General features: G+C 35.5%; 1 protein-coding gene across 4 annotated transcripts in view; it reads right to left on the bottom strand.

The window, feature by feature from the left end:
* LOC126852650 (uncharacterized) overlaps window positions 1–15236 on the bottom strand; it is a 45480-nt gene extending 30244 nt beyond the window's left edge. The window contains exons 1-4 of one of the 4 annotated variants that reach the window (XM_050597646.1): window positions 15102–15203; window positions 14727–14936; window positions 1569–1654; window positions 404–1180 (exon numbers count right to left, since the gene is read on the bottom strand). In XM_050597646.1, the coding sequence (XP_050453603.1) occupies window positions 404–830 (427 nt within the window). In that variant the 5' untranslated portion in view covers window positions 831–1180; window positions 1569–1654; window positions 14727–14936; window positions 15102–15203. Of the gene's footprint in view, window positions 1–403; window positions 1181–1568; window positions 1655–14726 lie in introns of all 4 variants that reach the window. The other 3 variants (XM_050597647.1, XM_050597649.1, XM_050597648.1) reach the window with 3 other exon arrangements.
* Window positions 15237–19921: the final 4685 nt, after the last annotated feature.

Raw genomic sequence — 19921 nt, forward strand, 5'->3', positions numbered from 1 at the left:
CAAGATCCGTTATATGCTAACTCGCGTGGAAGTTTGGAGTTGGCAACGACAGAGTTATATGACTTACACGATTATACGAGCCTATACGTTAAATACATGGATAATTTACATCATCGGCCACTTTCACAAAAATAAATAAAATTTTTCGCGCAGAAATCGCGAGGATCTTGAAATATATATATATATAGAAAAAAAGAACTGAGATTACACACGTGTTATGACTTGAAGCAAGTCTCGATTAAAATCCTCTTTAACATTTAAGTCCAAGAATATTAACGAGATGAAACGCTGCAATAAAATGATAAAGGGGAAGAAAATAACACACGGATTAGATGAATTAACATAATTATCGTTGACAAAAATTGAATAAACATTAACATTATGTGGGAAGAAACGCACTTACCCGTCTGCACGAGCTTAAGCGTGACGCCATTGTGTTGCTTGAGCGGCTCGTTGAGGCTCGGCTGCGTGAGGTCCTTGAGGGGATGATTGGCGGCCTCTTCGGAGCCGGAGGCACGATTATTTTGCATAGTCCCGGCGTGCTGCTCCTCACTCCGTCGTCCTTCTTTCTTGTCGACGTTGCCGCCGCCGTTACGCACAGTTTGCCTCCTACTGGCTGTCTGACCAGTCTCCCGTTTTCTCTCCTTTTTCCGTTTACGAACGTCGTTCGACGCGACGACTATTCGTTGTTGCTGATAATATTGTTGCTGGTTTGCCTCCTCCTGATAACCGTTATTCACTGCTGCGTGGTTGACAGTCAGTGACACGGATTCCCGAATCGGATTCTCATAGATACGCAGGAGCTCGTCCGCCGGATAGAAGACGTACATGCCCAGAAATCGTCGCCGCTAGCGCGATTATCGTTGCCGCCGCTGCGGTTGCCGTGGCCGCGATCGTAAACGACGCCGTCGCGGATTCCGTGGTCCCTGCTGCTACACCCACTGCTGCTGCCGCCGCACTTCTCGGATCCGCGCGAGCCAACATCGCTGACCAACGATACATCCTGGGTTCTACGTGCGGGTTCGGTATCGGCGCCGGTCGCCGTCAGGAGACGCATGATTTTCCTCTTCTATCCGAGAGCGCGATCGAGCGTCGCTCGCTACCCTGCGACGTATCGCGAGCGCGACGCGACGCTTATCTCTTTATCGCTGTCCTTTTGCCACATTGACGCCTCGGTGCACTACAAACGACCAGCAATAATCGATTTTAGTTATTAGTTTATTTATCAGTTGATTATTATCTCTGATCGATCGAATAAAAATTAATTATTTTTACGCGTTGAACAAGACACAAACTTTAGAAAGTTGCCGCTAAGCTTTTTTTCTTTATACTTTTTTTATATGTAAATTATTTATTATTTCAAAAATAAATATAAACGTAATGAGACAAATAAAATAAAAAAAAATTATGTTAAGTTATTTTGCAGCGTTTAAAAAATGTATCATTAAATGTGTATCGATTAGAAATATTTGTTTAATAATGACAAAGAAGTGATTTATAAATTTCTAATTTTTTTTTTTAAATATATCGACTAAATTGATTACTCATGATAGATTGATTATTCTTACGATATATTTTTGACGGTCGGTCTGGACAGATTTGAATAAAATTTATGATGCTGGACTTATGTCGGTGATTCCCGACGCCTGTTGGGCTGGAACAGAATTATTTGTAATGAGAAATTAATTTAACATACATATTCTTTTTTATACAGCTGTGTTGATCTTAATTGTGATTCTTGTTTAGAACAGAATGACTCGTGTAAGTTTTCGGAATTAAGAAAATTCTCTTCTTATAATTTCGTATAATATTAGAGAGTAATTATATTATGATGCCTTTTTAAATTTTATATTGAAAAATTTTGAAACATATATTTTTGCTTTTTCAGTAAAATTTTCGTAAATTTGAATCAAACTTTAGACACGATAAATGAATCGTCGATGTAATAAATGACTGGATCATTTATCGAAATGATAGATCTGCTTTTCCGAAAGTTTCCAACGCGTTTAATTCGAAGAGTATAAATATTCCTCATTATTTTGAGCAGAAAATAGGCCTTGAAAATATTTAATATCCATTCCAATATTTCCGCTTCAACCCGAGGGCTATGTTACACGTGGCGTATAAATCGTCGATGAAACATTCCTCGGAGAGATCTATGAATCGTATCAACGTATGTTAGAGCTTGTGAGATGTGCTAAAAGCAGTAGTAACAGAGTACAACTGTGTAAGGTAACGTGACACGCATATATAAGTAGAATCGTTTATCTCGTGCCGCTGTTACGAGCTATGAAGATACTTTTATAAATCCTTTTCCGCTACGTTTTCCAGCCGTGTTGCGTGAATCCTCGCGATACACACACACACACACACAGGTGTTTCTGTGTGGGCGTGTGTGTCTAAAGTATTCGCGTGCGATTCACGGATTATTCGCACGCTGTATAAATCGCACGGAAGTTTACATACACTTTTCAACGTGGGAACCGTTGCACGTGTTCCGTAAAAGTAACATATCAATCAATCGTGATAACACTCGGAAATTCACGCCAGCACGATAGTCACGTACCGGAATAACTTGGTTAGGCTTGTGGAAATATATACGCAATGTGCTTAATATGTTACGGATAAATTGCGTGAAACTGCACATTATCGCATTATTTCAAGACCTATTCTCCGATCACGTTTTGTGGCGAGATATTTATTATTTTGGACATGATAAATCGTTATTAATTTCTATTTTTAATTAAATTAAAACGTAATATTTTTTCCTCACAATATATTCAAGTTACTTAATATGATTTAAATCTATTTTCTTTGTTTTTCAAATTGGTTTATTCTAAATCGAAAATCAAACGACTTATTGTTAGAGTAAAATGTTGAATTCAATTTTCATTGGAGAAAAAAATATGTGCGTGAGCGAGGGACAAAGGAATACCGTATTATTATTCAAGCAATTCATATAAAAAATTTAGCTTGACGACACGCCCTCTCTTTTTTTTTCTAGCAAATATATCTTGTGTGTATTTTGAGTCAGTATCGATCATCAATGCGGACTGGGAGGTAGCAATCAAGCTCGTGCTTTTCCCTGGGAAACGAATGGAAGGGAATATATATATATATATATATATATATATATATATATATATATTTATAATACATACGCGTGTGTGAAAGGCTAGATAATTACAATTTCGTTATAATGGACGACCTCGCTAATGACACTTTAAAATCACTCTTGGCGCTGTGTAAATTAATATATCAACGTTCTTTTAAAGGTTCAGTGCGCAGAGCACAGCGGTAACGGTAATCATATTTTTGTGTCATAATGCACCGCTACTCGCGTTGAAGCGCTCTCGCAGACTAAATCGCCTTTTTTCGACCGTTAAAAGCGTAGAAATCCCGTTACGCAATGGAATTATATCTTTTCCGCTGTACATTCTCTTCAAATTGTCGAAACGTTAAAGTGTACCTCGTCTCGAAAGAAATTAATCTTTATTAACGCCTAAAGAAATAAGCCAGTAGATTATTGATTCAAGTAAAAAGAAAATTTTAATATAAAATAGTTCTCGTGCACAGTTATGACGTTTCTTTATCTGAAAAAAAAATTTTATTGAAGAAAAAGAAGAAATGAAGATAATTAGAAAAAGTTAGGAAATTTAAAAAAAAAAGTTTAGGAAAGTATTTAGGAAAGATTATTTTATATTTTTAATATAACAAAACCATAAAATCATATCATAAAAGAATTTCGTTCTTTATATTCTGTTGTTTGTTACGACAAGAGGAAAGACACGACACGGCGAAAAAAAAAATATAGCACTGCAGAACTGATAATTTTCCATTCAACATTTTTATATATAAATGCGATATTAGAAGAAACTTTTGCGGGAAAAGAGATAGGATTGTTCAGACCTCCCATATTCTCGTGTTAGAATGCGGGAGCGTGTGCTGATCTCTCGTTTACGGGATGTTTTATTTTAGCACATACGTGCGGAAAATTGCATTTAGCTGATGAATCGCGTGGCATTTATGCCGATATTAAAATTCGCGCCGCACGCTCAGTTCTTTTCATGTTGACGGCGCGGCGCGATATAAGATAATCCTGAAATATAATTATGTCGAGCGATCGAAGATATGTCCCCGGCAAGAATACCGAAGCGAGGACCCGAAGCTCTCTGTACTTTAAACGACGTTCGTCAGGAGCAATGCAAATAAGTCCTCCGGGACTCGTTCCGCGATTCTTCGTAACACAAATTTCGCGTGATTATTTACGCTCGAGTGCCTCCTTCGAAATGTAACATTTATGACGTTGATTTTACGAGGAGGGCTCTTTGAGTGTTTACGGACTGTCTCATTAGCGGGACAAGTAAAACTTTGTTGATGCACGCCTGTCGTCTCGCATCACTGTTCAAATAACATGAAAAGGCAGTTAAAGTTCAAAAGCAAGTTGGAAGACATCTAAAACATCTAAATTGAATGCCTCGGAACAAATATATTTATAGTCAATACTATAAATATAAAATCTCTCATCAATTAGTATATTTTTTCTTTAATATTTCAATCTTTTTCTAAATTTTTTTTTTTTTTTCAAATGATACCTAATTGTCTAAATATTTTATTAATTATTGCTGTTTTATCATTTTCTTAATTTTCTTTGTCATTTATATTACTCATATTATGATAAAATAATATAATATAATAAATGAGTTTTTGCAAACACAATGCAAGCGTGAATCGGCAAAAATAAAATCTGAAATATATTATATTTGTGGAACACACACATACATGATTTATTGTAGCTTCGTACACGCGTTATTGTTTTTTGCGTGACGTGCAGTCTTAGATTGCCCGGTTTACGAAATGATAAAAAGTGGTACGATAAAGTGGACTGGACTTACATCGAGTACTTTCGCCAATCCTTTTGTTTCTCGAAACGAGAGAAATATTCACTCTTGTACCATTGCTCCTCCCGGGGGCTTAAATGTAACTTCGAGTTCGCGGAGAAAACAAAGAGGGTTTACACGCGCGCGATACTACAAGTGAGCACAAATGTCAACGTCATCGATCGCTCGAAACGAAACGTCCTCGGCAGAGCTCGATCGAAGCAACAGCTATTCCGCGAGTTTTCCACTGCGTGACAGAGCGGAGAGGGTACAGTTTGGGATGTCGAGTCCACCAGCTCGTAATTACTAGGTCGAGTGGAGTGTGAAACGATGTATATATACGTACAGGAAGCGCACCGATGCTTCCTGTGAAATTGGAGTGCTGCCAGAGTACCGTCGTTTCAATAACCATCTTTTGCTGTTACCATCTTTGTATACGCCTTTCAAAATAGATGTGTTCCGTCGTGCGAACACAGGTCATTAATTACTAAATATCATTCTTCTCGCGTATACAAAGTGTCCTAGATCTGCCCTACCAGTCTTTTTTTTTTCTTTTCTTTTTTTTTGCGAATTCTTTTAAAAATGACAGACTCTCGACAGTCTCCGTGTTAATAGCGATTAAAATTGAAAAACTTTAGCTTTGGAAATTTAATTTTCAAGGAATGTAAGTAGGATAAAACCGCGTTCTCTATTTAATCTCGAATAAAATTACTTGTATCACAGGACTTTAATATAAAGTTTTTATATTGTATAAAATAATCTATAAAATGGTCAAAGGATAATTGTTGAAATTATAAAATTCGTCAAAAAAAATATCAATTAAAGTCTTCGAAATAATATTTATAAAAGACTAAAGATATAGTCGAAGAAAGATTCATGACTAAAAGATAATTGAGATACGAAAAATAAAAAAATAAATATTGGACGATATTATTAACGATTGTACATACGATAGCATAATAAGATAATTATATTCATATAATGGTTAGCTGTAATGCAATAATTATGACATTATCAAATACGATGATTAAAAAATGGGATAATTATAAAATGCAAAGATAATTTCTTCCCTCTTGTTCTCTTTTTTTTTCACGCCTGGAATAGTATGTTCGCATACATTTTTTACGAGACACTTAATATATTTTAAATTACATTCCGTACTGCATACTGCAGTGTTTTACAACGATATCATGACATTTAAGCGTCATTCTCGCCACGTTGTATTTTCCATTTAATTATAAATAAATGACGTTACCAGAGCGTCCTTAATTACCAGCACCTGCCATGATTTAAATAAGAGACGTAGAGTTTGAATAGAATCGCGTTGTAGAATGCAGATCGAGTTTTCTCACTTTGGCAAATTTTGCCGCGCACAGAGAAAAGCGTAGCCGATAACTACGGCCGTGAACTTAATTAATTGAACATCATCTTTAGCTGGCACTTCGTTTCGCTTCTGACTCCGCTCGGGATTGTCCAATAATTCTGATATCTCGAGAGAGAATCTGATTAGAGTCTCTAGGTGTTTCTTCTTTAGATCCGATGTATAGGAGCGATTTATTTTTGTGCTATATTGATGTGATCGAATGATGTAATATTAAATGAAAAACTGGTAGAAAGATTGCTTTCGATGAGATATGATTAAAAATGGATTTATAAGATTTGAATTCGTTAAATTCACTAAGAAAATTTTAATAATAAAAAAACCATTATTTCGAGGAAAATGTTCTGTTAATAAAAGTATTCTATCTACATTGGGATTTGTAAATAATTTATAAATAAAATTTCACAAGTCGATCGCTTTTACTAGAGAATTTTTTTTCAAAATTCTATAAAATTTTCAACTGGCCATTATAATCTTTTCTTGAAGTTACAGACACACGATTTCGAAAGGTTTTCGTGAAACAGATAGAGAGAGAGAGAGAGAGAGAGAGAGAGAATGCGATCAAAACAAAAATATCTTAGAGTGACTGAAATAAATAAAACGTACAAAAAAGATAGAGAGAGAGAGGGAAAGAATTTACAGATATCAGAGAGACGCAATGCGTGCATACGTTATTAGTGGAATGCGAATTTCTTATTACACTCGACGAGTCGCCGAGACGACGCAATAATACGGAACGGCGTTTTGTGCGACGACGACGATTTATCTCCATTGACGATATCCTCGTGCATGCCCGACGATTTCGCAAGTACTCGTTCGGTCTCGAAAATGTGATATTGAAAAATTCGAATAATCGCTCCGGAACCGATACCGCGCCAGACGCCGTTCGTTTTCCGCGTGTGAATAGAAACACACGCTTTTACGGTCGCCGGTCGTTCTTGTCTGTGTGACCGACGGCTAAGAAAAGCCTCTGGCTTGTCGGGCGGCGCGATGTATCGGGTGGCGCGATATTTCCGCGGACGTAACACGGCACTGTCAGCTGCGGACGAAGGAACGCATAAAGCGCAACACGCCGCAATCTAGCGGGATTTATGCTGGCTCGGGTATACCGTTGATAAACATACAGCCAGATAGTATCGTTGCAGCAGAAAAACAATCGATTTGGAGTGGAGCCATTGAGAGAAACATAAACGTTATAAAAGCGAGTACTGATAAGTCGTAGATTTTATGGGGCTTTTAATATACACCAAACACACAGGCTGCGTCTCTACGTATTTGTAGAAGATAAATTACATTGTTTTTCAGTGAAATCTTTTGTAGTAAGAATGATTTAACTTTGCGACTCACTCGTTTAATATTATTATTAGGTTTAAGCTATTATCGAGATATCGTCGTTAAAACATTTTATTAAAAGTTTCTTTTCCGCAGTTTTAATATATAATCTACAATAATGAATCCTATTTTTGAGCTCGTTGAAATTAAACGTGATAAATGGCTTCGTATATTTCTCGAAAGAAGCTTAATAAATCTCTCGGACATGAAATATTAAATTAAGTTGTTTCAGTTTTGATTTCACTGGAAAATAGTGCGTTATACATTCACGTATCCAAGCTAGATAAAACTCGAAAGCTTCATGCTCAATTGTATACTGTTATGAGAGTAGCAATCGCACAAACTGCACACGGTTCTTGCTTTTATCTCGCTACACTTCGCACCCGCTAAAACCCGCGTCACCTTCTCCGAAACACCACTTTCATTCATGATTGCAGGGAAATTTTGCGAGAGCCTTTCGTCACGCCTCGCACAATTAGAAATATTCTCTTAGGATTATTCTCGTTGTCATGAAAAAGGAGAGAAAATTGCTTCCGATATGCACGAAATTACCGACCAACGCAGGCTGCCTTTTTTAGACGAAAGGAGCGGAACGAAACGTCGTTACCGTAGTCGTCGAAAGTGTGTCAGACTGAATTACTACGTGAACTTTTCCAGATCTACGACGCGCTCCAAAGATTTCCCCTCGCGATGCTTTGGCCCAAAATGTTTCGTGTAGGACATTGTAAATGGAAATGAGCCAACTGTAACGCGTAACCGTTCTCACCATAGGTGGCGGAAAAAGAGGGAAATATATCTTAAAAATGTCTCGACTACCTTCTCTTTTGTTGATCCCGAACGCGATGTATCTTATGGAAATAACGTATGTTTTGACCTATAAAATAGATATTTATATAGAGGAGGAATTTTACGTTTTATTACATCTTCGATTTATTTGGGGCGAATAAATTTCATAGAAATTACCTACTGAATGTAGAAAGTATCTCAATCATTTTGATGCCGAATACACTCTAGGGATTTCAATCACATCAATTCTATCTCTATAAACACATAAATTTATAAAAATGGAGTTATTAATAATCTCATATTTCTATTTAAATTGTCTAAAATAAATATAATTGCTCACATCCGCAAGAAATTAAAAGAATTTAAAGTTTCATTATATAATTCTACAAAGCTCTCTTTCTTAATATCTTAATTTTATTATACGTATAATATGTTAATAAACTTTCCCGAAATAATTTTTTTTTTTTCTAAATTTTCTATCACGATTAATTTCGATCTGCGTGATTTAATGAACTCGTAAATTCGGACTCTTCGGGTCTAGATAATCCAAATCGGATTTGAGCAATAAAATGATTGAAATGAAAAATTATCCGGATATTTAGTTTTAATACAAACTATTCACTCTCGCTATTTTCATTTTTTAATAGTTAGACTTTATGAATATGATACGCGCGCGTTTTTCGAAGGTATAAAAATATTCATATTTATGTATATGGTATTGTGGGCGCGTCCCGGGTGTTCCCGAAGAGAAAGGAAAGGCAAAGAGGGCGACCCTTCAAAATGGTAATCAATGCCAGAATTTGCAATTACAATTGATGGGAACGCCAAGAATGTCAACTGGTAAGGCTCTATAGGGTGCTCCCACATCATGTATCTCAGTCACATATCATGCATATCGATGTTAATTCCCTCGATTCTGTTTACCGAGACGGTTTCAAGGTATCAAGCACGAACCCGGAACGTGCATGCATTGTAAACAGGATCGCTGTTGGTCACGTAAAAAATGTTTAAACAAAATCTCTATGGTAAAGTTTTTATACTTTTCGCCGCACAAACATAATTCGATTAAAATTTTCACATAAATATTCAGACACGCAGCTAAGAAGATTATTCAATAATTAATATCTATAAAATAGCTATAAAATTAAATTATATTATAATAGAAAAGCCCCAATAATTAAATAACTGACATAATTAATGTAAACACAAAAGATATTTCATAAAATATTCTTTTCCGTGATATCGAAAGCAGAAAATCTCTCTCCACGTTTGATCGAAAATGTAAATCTTTTGCTTATAGGCGCGAACGAAACTCATTTTTTTTCCGCTCAGAATTTATTTTCATCCAGAAAGTTGGCATGCAAATTCATAGCTCGCAGGTAAAGCTCCCAGCTTAGCGATCGAACTCTCGGCGGTGGGGCGATCCTGAGTTTCGGGGGTTGTAAGCCGTGATGGCGCGATCCCCGGCGTGAAAATAAAACGATTTTCGCGTGAGAATAAAACGATACTCGCTGCGTGTGACGCACATGATTGGCGCGCGTGCGCGTGATCCGAGGCAATCTTGATGGATCTGACGCAGCTGATCGCGATAGAGCTAGCTCGCGACCAGTCATTGGCAGGAATAAACTTGAAAAAGCGCGGCCAATGCCAGAAAGAGGTGCGTTTGGAATCGAGTCAGAGAAATATGAAAAGGTCAGCCCTCCCTCGGTCTGTCTCGCCGAGACACACGCGTTGTTACTTATCGCTCCAATTTGTATCGCGTTTGCATCTAACAACAAGTTCTCATTCCTCGCATTCCGATCATCAACCATTCAGTTACCCGAAACTGTATCCACGGGACCCCAGACTTTTCTCTTTCGTAAAATGAATTCATTACACGAATTAAATATAAACTTTTTTATTTGATCATCGTATTCTCCAGTAAAACATATGTGTTACACATTGTTATCAGCTTGTAAATGATATACGAACGTTTTGATTAGAGAGACAGGTATAAATTAACTTGTCAAATTTTAATCAGTTTTATCAATCAAATTTTATTTCATGGGATTTAGGTGACAAATTAAAATTAAAAAAATAATGCACATTTTATGATAAATTTAGAATATACCGATTATTTCGATTCGATATTCATATAAGAGCAAATAATTGAATTTTCATCAATTCTCTAATTAGGAATTATTATAATGACGAGTAATTTGCATCATTAATTTTAATTAAAATTTTACAAAAATACAGACTTTATAGTTGATTAAAAAGCACTTGGCTATTAAAATGGTCCTTTCGGCACTGTTCTAATTAAGCGTTAGTTAATCATAGATAATCGGAGATCTATTCCGATTTCTATTTCTAGCAGCGAGAGAAAGAAAATGCGCGAGTGAAAACCGATTCTATCGATTGCCTCTTCATTCGATCTCCGACACCGACTGTCGGCCGATATACGTGTAAACCCACGCAATACGAATTAATTGAAAGTAGTTCACTAATGAAGTATACTTTCAGGTATACTTCATTAGACGATGCTCTCTCTCTCTCTCTCGGCATTTTGTGATAAAACCACGGATGCGGAAAAATAATGATGAAATATATTTTTCCATTCTCACTCGCATCAGTTTGTTCGAAGCCATCTACAGTCGGATATAGTTCAATTACGTTTGGTATGATTCTTGTGATTTAAAATCGTCTTGATAACAATTTTTTTATCATTATTTTTTTCTAATCTGTGAAATTATATTTCGCTTATAAAACAATAAGTGAAGCAGCGATTTAAGTTCCGCACTGTCAATTTTCTTAGCCTCATTTAAGTTGCTTTCAATTTCATTAAAAATAATGTCAAATATATGGATAAATATATACGATAATTTCGTTTCAATTCTGTTTTGCTTTCCTTATAGCCGTTTTGCACTATCAGTCAATTTAATTTATATAAAAAAAGACAAGGGAATATGTGATGAGATAGAAATTTAAGAGGAAAAATTTTGATGTTTTTATCTAAAAATTTTGAGCGCGAATAAGACTATATATTTAATTTACATTTATATCGCTAGAATTTACTCATAAAGCTTCAAAATACCCGGCCATATATGTTACAAATAAGACAGCATTTTCTCGTAAGAATGTAATGTTCTTGAATGGGTTTACGGAAGAATGATCGCGACGCTACTTCTCCCGTAAAATTACGCGTGTTACGAGGATTTACGGGCGATAACGCGCGAGAGTTTCGCGATTACCGCACGGGAATTGAGAGAAACAACACGCGGCGCACAAAACACGAGAAGGCTATTTTAACGGGTGTAATGTCCGATGTTGGCCCCGAATGGGGTTCGGAAATGGAACGAAATCCGATAGCGGGCCGTCGGCCATGAGAACCACTTTACCGACTCGTGCTACTCATCGAGGAGTGGATAGGCAGGCAAGGCTTTGCCTTTCATACATCAGGGTAGGTAAAAGGGAGGGCTCTTATAAAGAACGGAATTGCTTTCTCGAGAAATATGCTCCGTTTCTAAGGTAAAGAATGTGTATCTGGAGTTTGAATTGCCTTTAGTTCCTTAGAGGGATGATTTCTCTCACGAGACATTCGTCTTCGTCTAAATTCGCGATTCTCAATGAAATAGTGACACTAGATCATTTTTTTTTTTGAAAGGTAAAGTGATTTATGATGCGTTTAATGTAGTACAGATCCCTTACCGTATGTTCTTCTTTAAAATTAATGAGAGAAAAGAATCGAAAATTTTATGTCAAACTGACACATGCTACTCTCTAATTTTATTTCTAATGATTTATACCACAGTTTTAATTGTCACAAATGGTTCACTTTTTAAAAGCAATAAAAACTTTCGACAACTACCGTCACACGAAATATATAGCGAGTTATTTTTATAAAGTATATTTAACAACAAGTATAAAATGTATTTTTATATATTTAAATTCTTTTTATTATACAAGAAATAATATACTTTGAACAGAGTATTCTTCGTGCAAGATAATTTGTCTGACAATTTGATATTCTACTTTGAGTTTTATGTAGACGGATTATTGAATTACATTTTATCTTTAAAAGGTATATAGACGCCACTTATGAGAGCGGCTTGTCAATAATGTGCACCGGATCAGACACTTGACGGACATAAAAATATTCGGACATGTGGCACGAATCGTCGGGTGCGAGCACATCGGGAGATAAAGCCGATAGTCCACATCGCGGTCCTATGCAAGAGCAGATTACGAATATATTAGTCCATTATCGATAAGACAGAGGTCACGCGATATTATGCGAAAAAGTAAAAATCGAGTCGAAAATATCGAGCCAAAGTTTTTCTGTAAACTTCTTTCTCTTTGAGAACATCAAATATGGAACGTCAATCTTATAAATTCGCATTTATTACTTTTGAAGATGCTGTGCCTTGGTGAATTTGATTCAACAGTGTCCGTCAGAATCTATGAATAAAGATGTATTCCATTTTAGAAATTGAAAACAATTTTTATATTTTTATATAAGTAATTTATTTGTAAAATTTTTTATTTCTGCTTTTATTACATTTTATATCCTATATTTTTTTTTTAATCGAATTATGTTGAATTTTTTTCAGTGTATTTTTGCGTGTAATGATGATGATATATTTTAAACGATTTTGTCGCATTGTGGTTAAAAGTTATTCAAGTATAAAAATGTCAAATTAAATATTAATTTTTCGATTTTTCCCCAAATTTGATTTTCGAAAATGAAGATGTTGATGAAGAAAATTTTGTCATCATATTCGATTTATTTTTCATGCAAGATTATCATTTCTCTAGTTCTACCATCAATAACAAGCTTTTTTGTGAAAGAATGAAAAAAATTTGTGCAATATAATAGAGAGTATGAGATGTACATATAAACCGGAATGAGGTTTTATTTTATTGTCGAGAGAATTCACATCCAATGAATTTATAATTCCCCATGAGATTTATTTATTCAACACGCACACTAAAATGCGAAAAAAGTTGAAAACAAATTAATAACTAACAAATATCATGCGATATTCGTCTGAAAAATTAGAATTGACATTTCGTTACAGAATGATATGTTTATTAAAACGAGAAAAATTTATTTTATGACTATGCAGATGTACAACAACATCTCGACAGAAGCGTACAATTTGATATTTATTATGTCATGTAACATGACGTACATTATTTGTTTGTCTCGAATGAACACCATTTTATTCGTTTTGATGATTCACCAAGATATATTTCAGTACATAAACCATGAATCTTTGTTGTTTACTAAATTTGTGTTTCAATAGTATTATCATAGTTGTGCAACAATAAGCCATAAAGAGAGAATTCTGAATAATACATTATTTATAATTAAATGAAATATTAAATGAAATTCAATTATATACATCAAGTAAAAAAGTGAATAGAAACTGCACGCAAATGTCACATTATTTTTCACTGATTTATTCGCCAGTAACTTAAAAAAAAAAATGTGATCGAACTCCGCGAGAAAAAATTATTCTCGCTCTATTTAATAACAGAAAATATTTAATTAGATAATTAATTCATACATTTAATTAAATATTAATTCAAGTTCATTGGACATATATTTATCCACAATTATTTAATTAGATAAATCGAGAATGATTAAAATAAAGCTCTTTCCTTGCAACTTGATCCGTGTTACACTCGATGAAAAAATATGAGTTAATAAAAATTTTTAATATTCGCTCCGCGATACCTCTCTCTTTGGCGCATATTATTTATCTTGTTTTGTGGCGATGGGAAAACCGCGATGTGCCGCGCTATATGTAATGCACGCTCACGTTACGTGCACGGCATCGGTAAGTCTTCCTCTTCTCGTTCTACTTTGAAATATTAATTTATATATGATATCCCCGCGTTGCGCGCGGGACAAACAAAGTCTGAAAAGTGGAACTTGTGATTTATATCGACGATATCGACAGGATTCCCACTTCGGGGATTAATTTTCCTGCAAACCGCATGAATCCGCATTGAAGAAAGGAAGCGAGAAAAATCAGATAAACGTTATTACACATTTCTCCCCGAACAATTTTTATCAAAATGTAAATATGAGAAAAAGCAAACTGCATATTTTTCCGTTACTATTTCTAAATCAAATTAAATATGAAAATAATGATATTATCGCAAAAGATATCTCTGCACATAAAAAAAAAACGCTTTAAACTTTATTTTATCGTAAAAAATATGCGCGTATAAAGTACTTTTCCTAGAATAAATTTTTACATACGTGGCTAAAGAGAATGTGTTATTTTCATAATGATACATTTCCCCAGTATACTACATTCGTAATCTCTCTTTAATCTACACATATAATTACGACTTACCGTGTGCATAATAACGGGTTGCATTGTTATCCGGCTGATTATCTGTCCAGAGCGCGTTTAGAGAGCGAACGAGAAACGGAAGAAAGGAAGTACATAAACGGGACGAGAAACCAAATACAATATACATACACATACACATGTACACACGTAGTGTTTGGCGCGCGGCGCGTGAGAGTACGAGTTTCTACGAAAGTTCGTAAGTAAAGTTTTCTGAAAAATGGATGCACGCATGCACGCACGCATATGTGGAGTAAAAACAATCGATAACAATAAAATGAGAAAGAAAAAAGAAAGGAGGAAGAGTGAAAACGAAAAAAAAAAGAGAGAGAGAGAGAAATGGAAGGGCGGATATCCGGATATGCGAAAGGTACGCACGAACGTACGCACGCACTAATGTCTGTCACGGCGCAGCACGAGGGAAGCACGTCCTCGCGCTACGGTGGCCCGCGCAGCACTGACTCTTTCTACTGCGGCCCGCGCGTCTCGAGTCTCGAGTCTCGGAGTCTCCTCGGTATACGCGAGAGAGGAGGACGACATAGCGTAACGGCGGAACGAACTGAAAACTGGGACTGGCGTTAGCGGATTAATAAATAGTCAATGAACTGGAATAATACTACTGGGGTGATATCGTATTTGGAACGGGGTAATTTCGAGCTACAATTCGCTGAATACAGATTTTCGCTGACAAAAGATCGGATTCGTTCGAACTGATTGAAAAATCTGTTCGTCGTGATCGCGAATGTATGTGACGCCCTATATAATGTGGAATTTATTTTAACACAATAATAACACAAAGCGGAGAGTTTCGGAAAATTCATAATAATGGAATGTGACTGCCTTTGTGCGGCTATTAAAGAATATTTATGCAATTATTCATGTGATGTGTGAAATAATTAATATCATGAACATTTACTCATTTCTCTCGGCAAATCAGTGCCATTTGCAATTTGGCTGATTTTACAAACGCCGCAAATTGTGTCGAAAATTTCGTGTCGTCTTTTCATGAAACTTTCACAATCAGTCATAATCGAAAAGTAAGGGCCAGTGATTGACGAGCGATCGCTTGTCTTCTCGTAATTACCGATCGCTTTTATTGGCAGCCACCTTCGAGGACAACGCGCCAAGATCAATTGATCGATTATCCGTAATCAAATAAGTTACACTCGAGCAGAATTTCGAAAGGTCAGACGAGCTGTTAAAGCTCGTATAAGGCCACCCTCTTCATGTACCTGACGCAGGAACACTTTACTCGCTCTCTTGCTCGCCAAAGCTTCCGCAAAGGCTGCGGATCTGGAACTAAAGGAGGTGTGGCACGTAATCGACTTTTGTGACGAAATTACACTTGTACGACATATAAATCATAAAACTAAAATCATCATCATTATTATTATCATTTATTACCATCGACTATTATTTGTGATTCCTATCATTACTGTATCATTAATTATATATATAAATATAAAATGTAATAACTATATACATAATGTAGTAATTAGATGATTACCATTATTGGCTATTTAATAAAATGTCTATGAAATTAACGAAGCGCATTTATAAACGTGCAGTAATACAGTTAATTTATTATAATACATAATAATATAAATGCATTGCACTATGTAATTATAATACTATAGATGTATCAAATCATAATTATTACATTGGCAAATTACTAGAGAGAAATATACGATATGTATTTAATTTCTTTTAATATAATGAAATTACAAATTAACAATTACGAAATTAATAATAATTCAACGAAAATCTTTAAAGATCTTTTAAGCGGTATACTAAATTTTCCTTCTCTCGGTTTATATTTTATAATAACACTCACACAGCTGAATGTACTTGCCTTTAACGCACGGGTATACGTCAAACACGTGTTGCTATGCAATTCGTTAATTCGCGCGCGTCCGCTTGGAGATAGTTTCGTCGAGTGCTAAGGGCTTAATTTGTGTGGAACGAGAGAGATTAACCTGACTTTAAAATGATTTTAATACGCGACTGTTTTTGTCCCGCCCTCTCCCAGGACACATCGTCGAGTATGATATTCTAACGCTTAAACATAATCGCATTGAAAACCGCGTTGTGCTCATGCACGACAAAAAAATTTGATCGCTTTGACTTTTGATAATTACACAGTAGCCGCGAGTGTACTCGACACACGCACTGTTAACGCGACGCGTGTAACTAATAATACCGCTACGTTACACAACACGTAGCATCTCTGGAAACAAAATATACTATATACAGGTCGAGAGGTACTCGTGAAACTTTATTCTACCTCGGTTTACAATTCAACATCACTATCTACATAGAGAGAAAAGTGAAGGTTGAAAAAAAAAAAAAAATTGGATAAAAATAAAAATTGTTTATAAATTTAAATTGAAATAATTGCATGAGCTTTATATAATAGTATACTTTTTGCGTTTTTAAATTAATTTGCCCAAAGAGTCCTTTAAAAGAGATCTTGCAATAATTCATCACTCTGAGAAATATCGACGTTTAGAAATATTTTTTTCGAAAGAATTGTAGTTTTAACGATTTAAATAAAAAAAATACCCTCTCTCTTTCGTCTGTAATATGTATATAAAATATTATTTCATTTATGAGAAAGAGAGAAGAAATTGCAAATCATCACTGTGTGCATGCATAAATTCCTAGATAAAAGGGGATATGACTTTGTCCGCTTGTTTTCGCGAACATTACGATAATCGAGAGTTGCGTTGTTTTAATCTAAATAAAATGCAAAACACGGTTGACGTGACAAAATGTGAAGAAGCACGCTGGCAAGTATCGATCCCACGTGTTCGGCTTGGTTTGTGAAATTTATACCCTCTGTAATATTAAGGTTGATATATATGAGAGATCTCTTGATCACACACGAAGGGCGTCGTGTGTGTTTGGGTCGAGAGAACGAATTGTCAAGGTTGCAATCCCTTTGGGATTAGTGGATTAGGTCGACTGGATCGGGAAACATATCCCATTCTCATGCAATAATGCGATGTTGCAGAATTCAACGAAGTACATTCGTGACACGATAATTGAAGTGTGACTGTCAAGCTGATATTAATTCTTGCGACATTTAGATCCCTGTAGCGTGCTTACAAATGTGAGTTCAGGATTATTTTTGCTTTTTTTTTTTAATTTTATGTGAGTCATTCTCTTTACTATACTTCCATTACGCTACAGTGAAATAATTTATTCCGCGAGATATACAATAACTTTATTATAATATTTTTGTGGAAAAGAATAATCGATACAATCTTACTAATTAATTTAGTTATATTTTAGGATGAGAAAAATATTTTACAGATTTGGTCGGTTCACACATATGTATTTCCGGTTATTTTTGCTTGAAATTTGGCCTTTTTATAAATTAAAAAAAGGCCAACATATATTTTTTACGTAGGTTTTTTTCGTGTCTATCTTTCTACCGCGTCGTTTCTTGCATGTTTAATGTTCATTAATTATATTATAAGTTATCTGTCTCTAACAATAAAAAGAAAGAGATCATCGTGACTTAGCTGAGTCGATTGCCGAATTCCCCAGAGGATTGAGATACTCATCACACACGATATCGCGCGCGCGCGTTACATGCGTGTATTGAACGATATTCTATTCTCAAGTCAATTTCACATTCCGGGTACATTCGAATGAAGGAAAACCATGTCCGTCACTACGATAATCTAATAAATATCGACGCGGACACGCGCGGTTTAGTCCTCTGGAGAATTCTCGAGAAGAGAACTGTCTTCCTCTTTGGTCTCCTTGTCTCTCCTCTCTTCTCCGCTTTCGAATTTCTTGTAACTCAATATATAAGATCGCGACGTTGAGGCGTTACAAGGACCGACCCAATTTCCCACGCTATATAACGACTTCGCTTTTGATCGGTTCTTCGCGTGCTGTACTCCGGAGACAATCTCGTTAGTCGACCACGACGGCGACGGAAAAACTAATCATGTGCTGTAAAGCCCCCGGGATTAATGGGATGCCCGGGCGGCGATTCGTGGTTTTTTAAATTCACCACGCGTCTTGGCGCGTCTCTGTATAACGGTCTTAACTAACGAGATTACTATACGCTATACACAGTGACCTCCATCACGTCGTGAATTTCATCTACGGATTCTTTGATCGATTCGATATCGATTTTTCATTAACGAAAATCATCGACGTATAAAACGGTTCCTGAAGACGCTAATAAGTTGTGTCGTCAAACTTTTTTTTTTTTAAAGAAAAGATCAAGAAGATTGAGTGTTGACATAAATTTATATTTACAAAATCGAAAGAACGATCTAGTATTTTTAGTATATCATATTTATATATTGGCAACTTTGATGTTTTATGTATGTGTGTGACAAAATCGAAAATCGTAAATTTAATAGAATTATTATACGATATGTATCAGAGTCAAGAGGAAAAGTGGCTAAATATTTTGAATTTTTATCTGAAAGATACATGTACTTTAGATTCTTATAAAAAAAAGTTAAATTTTTTAGATTGCGTGATTTTTATATATTTTTTTGGTCAAACCCATGAGATGCAGACGCGAGCGAAACTGCCGATCCATCAGTTCTAAATGGATCTTCCGACGTTTTACAACGTAGGCCAGGTAGGCATTGACAGCCCCTCCTCTCTGTGGGTCAATGCCTATCGACTATTTTTACCGTATTGGAAGACAGGAAGGCTCTCTTCAAAGGGGTATTCATTTATAGCCCCCTTAAAATGTACAAGAAAAGGTGCAAAAATCTCTTCCAACATGCCTTCAATCTGATATTCGAAAAATTGTTAATTGTTTCGTAAAAGCAGCCTTTCAAAATATTATTTTATTTTTAAATTAATCAATCATAGAAATATCTCTAACTTAATCATGCCATAACGATAATGGTATTAAATACGCAAACAATTTTTATAATTTATATGAATTTTTTTTTTTTTTTGAGTAATCGTCCGATGTGATAAAATATTTCTTTAGATATATTTCTCTACTTTTCCAAGTATAATACATTTTCTGTGCATCTAACATTCTACAAATGTATCATTTCAAGTTTTTTAAATGCTAGAAAAATCTAAGACATATTATAGAAAAATAACTCGGATGCTGAAATCGTGAACGATTTACGAGTCGGTTGTCCCGACTTTTGATCGTCGACAAAATAGCTACAATGCTAGCTCTTGTTTTCGGGCCAGACAGAGTC

The sequence above is a fragment of the Cataglyphis hispanica genome, chromosome 11 (assembly GCF_021464435.1).
Source record: "Cataglyphis hispanica isolate Lineage 1 chromosome 11, ULB_Chis1_1.0, whole genome shotgun sequence".
NCBI classification, from domain to species: domain Eukaryota; kingdom Metazoa; phylum Arthropoda; class Insecta; order Hymenoptera; family Formicidae; genus Cataglyphis; species Cataglyphis hispanica.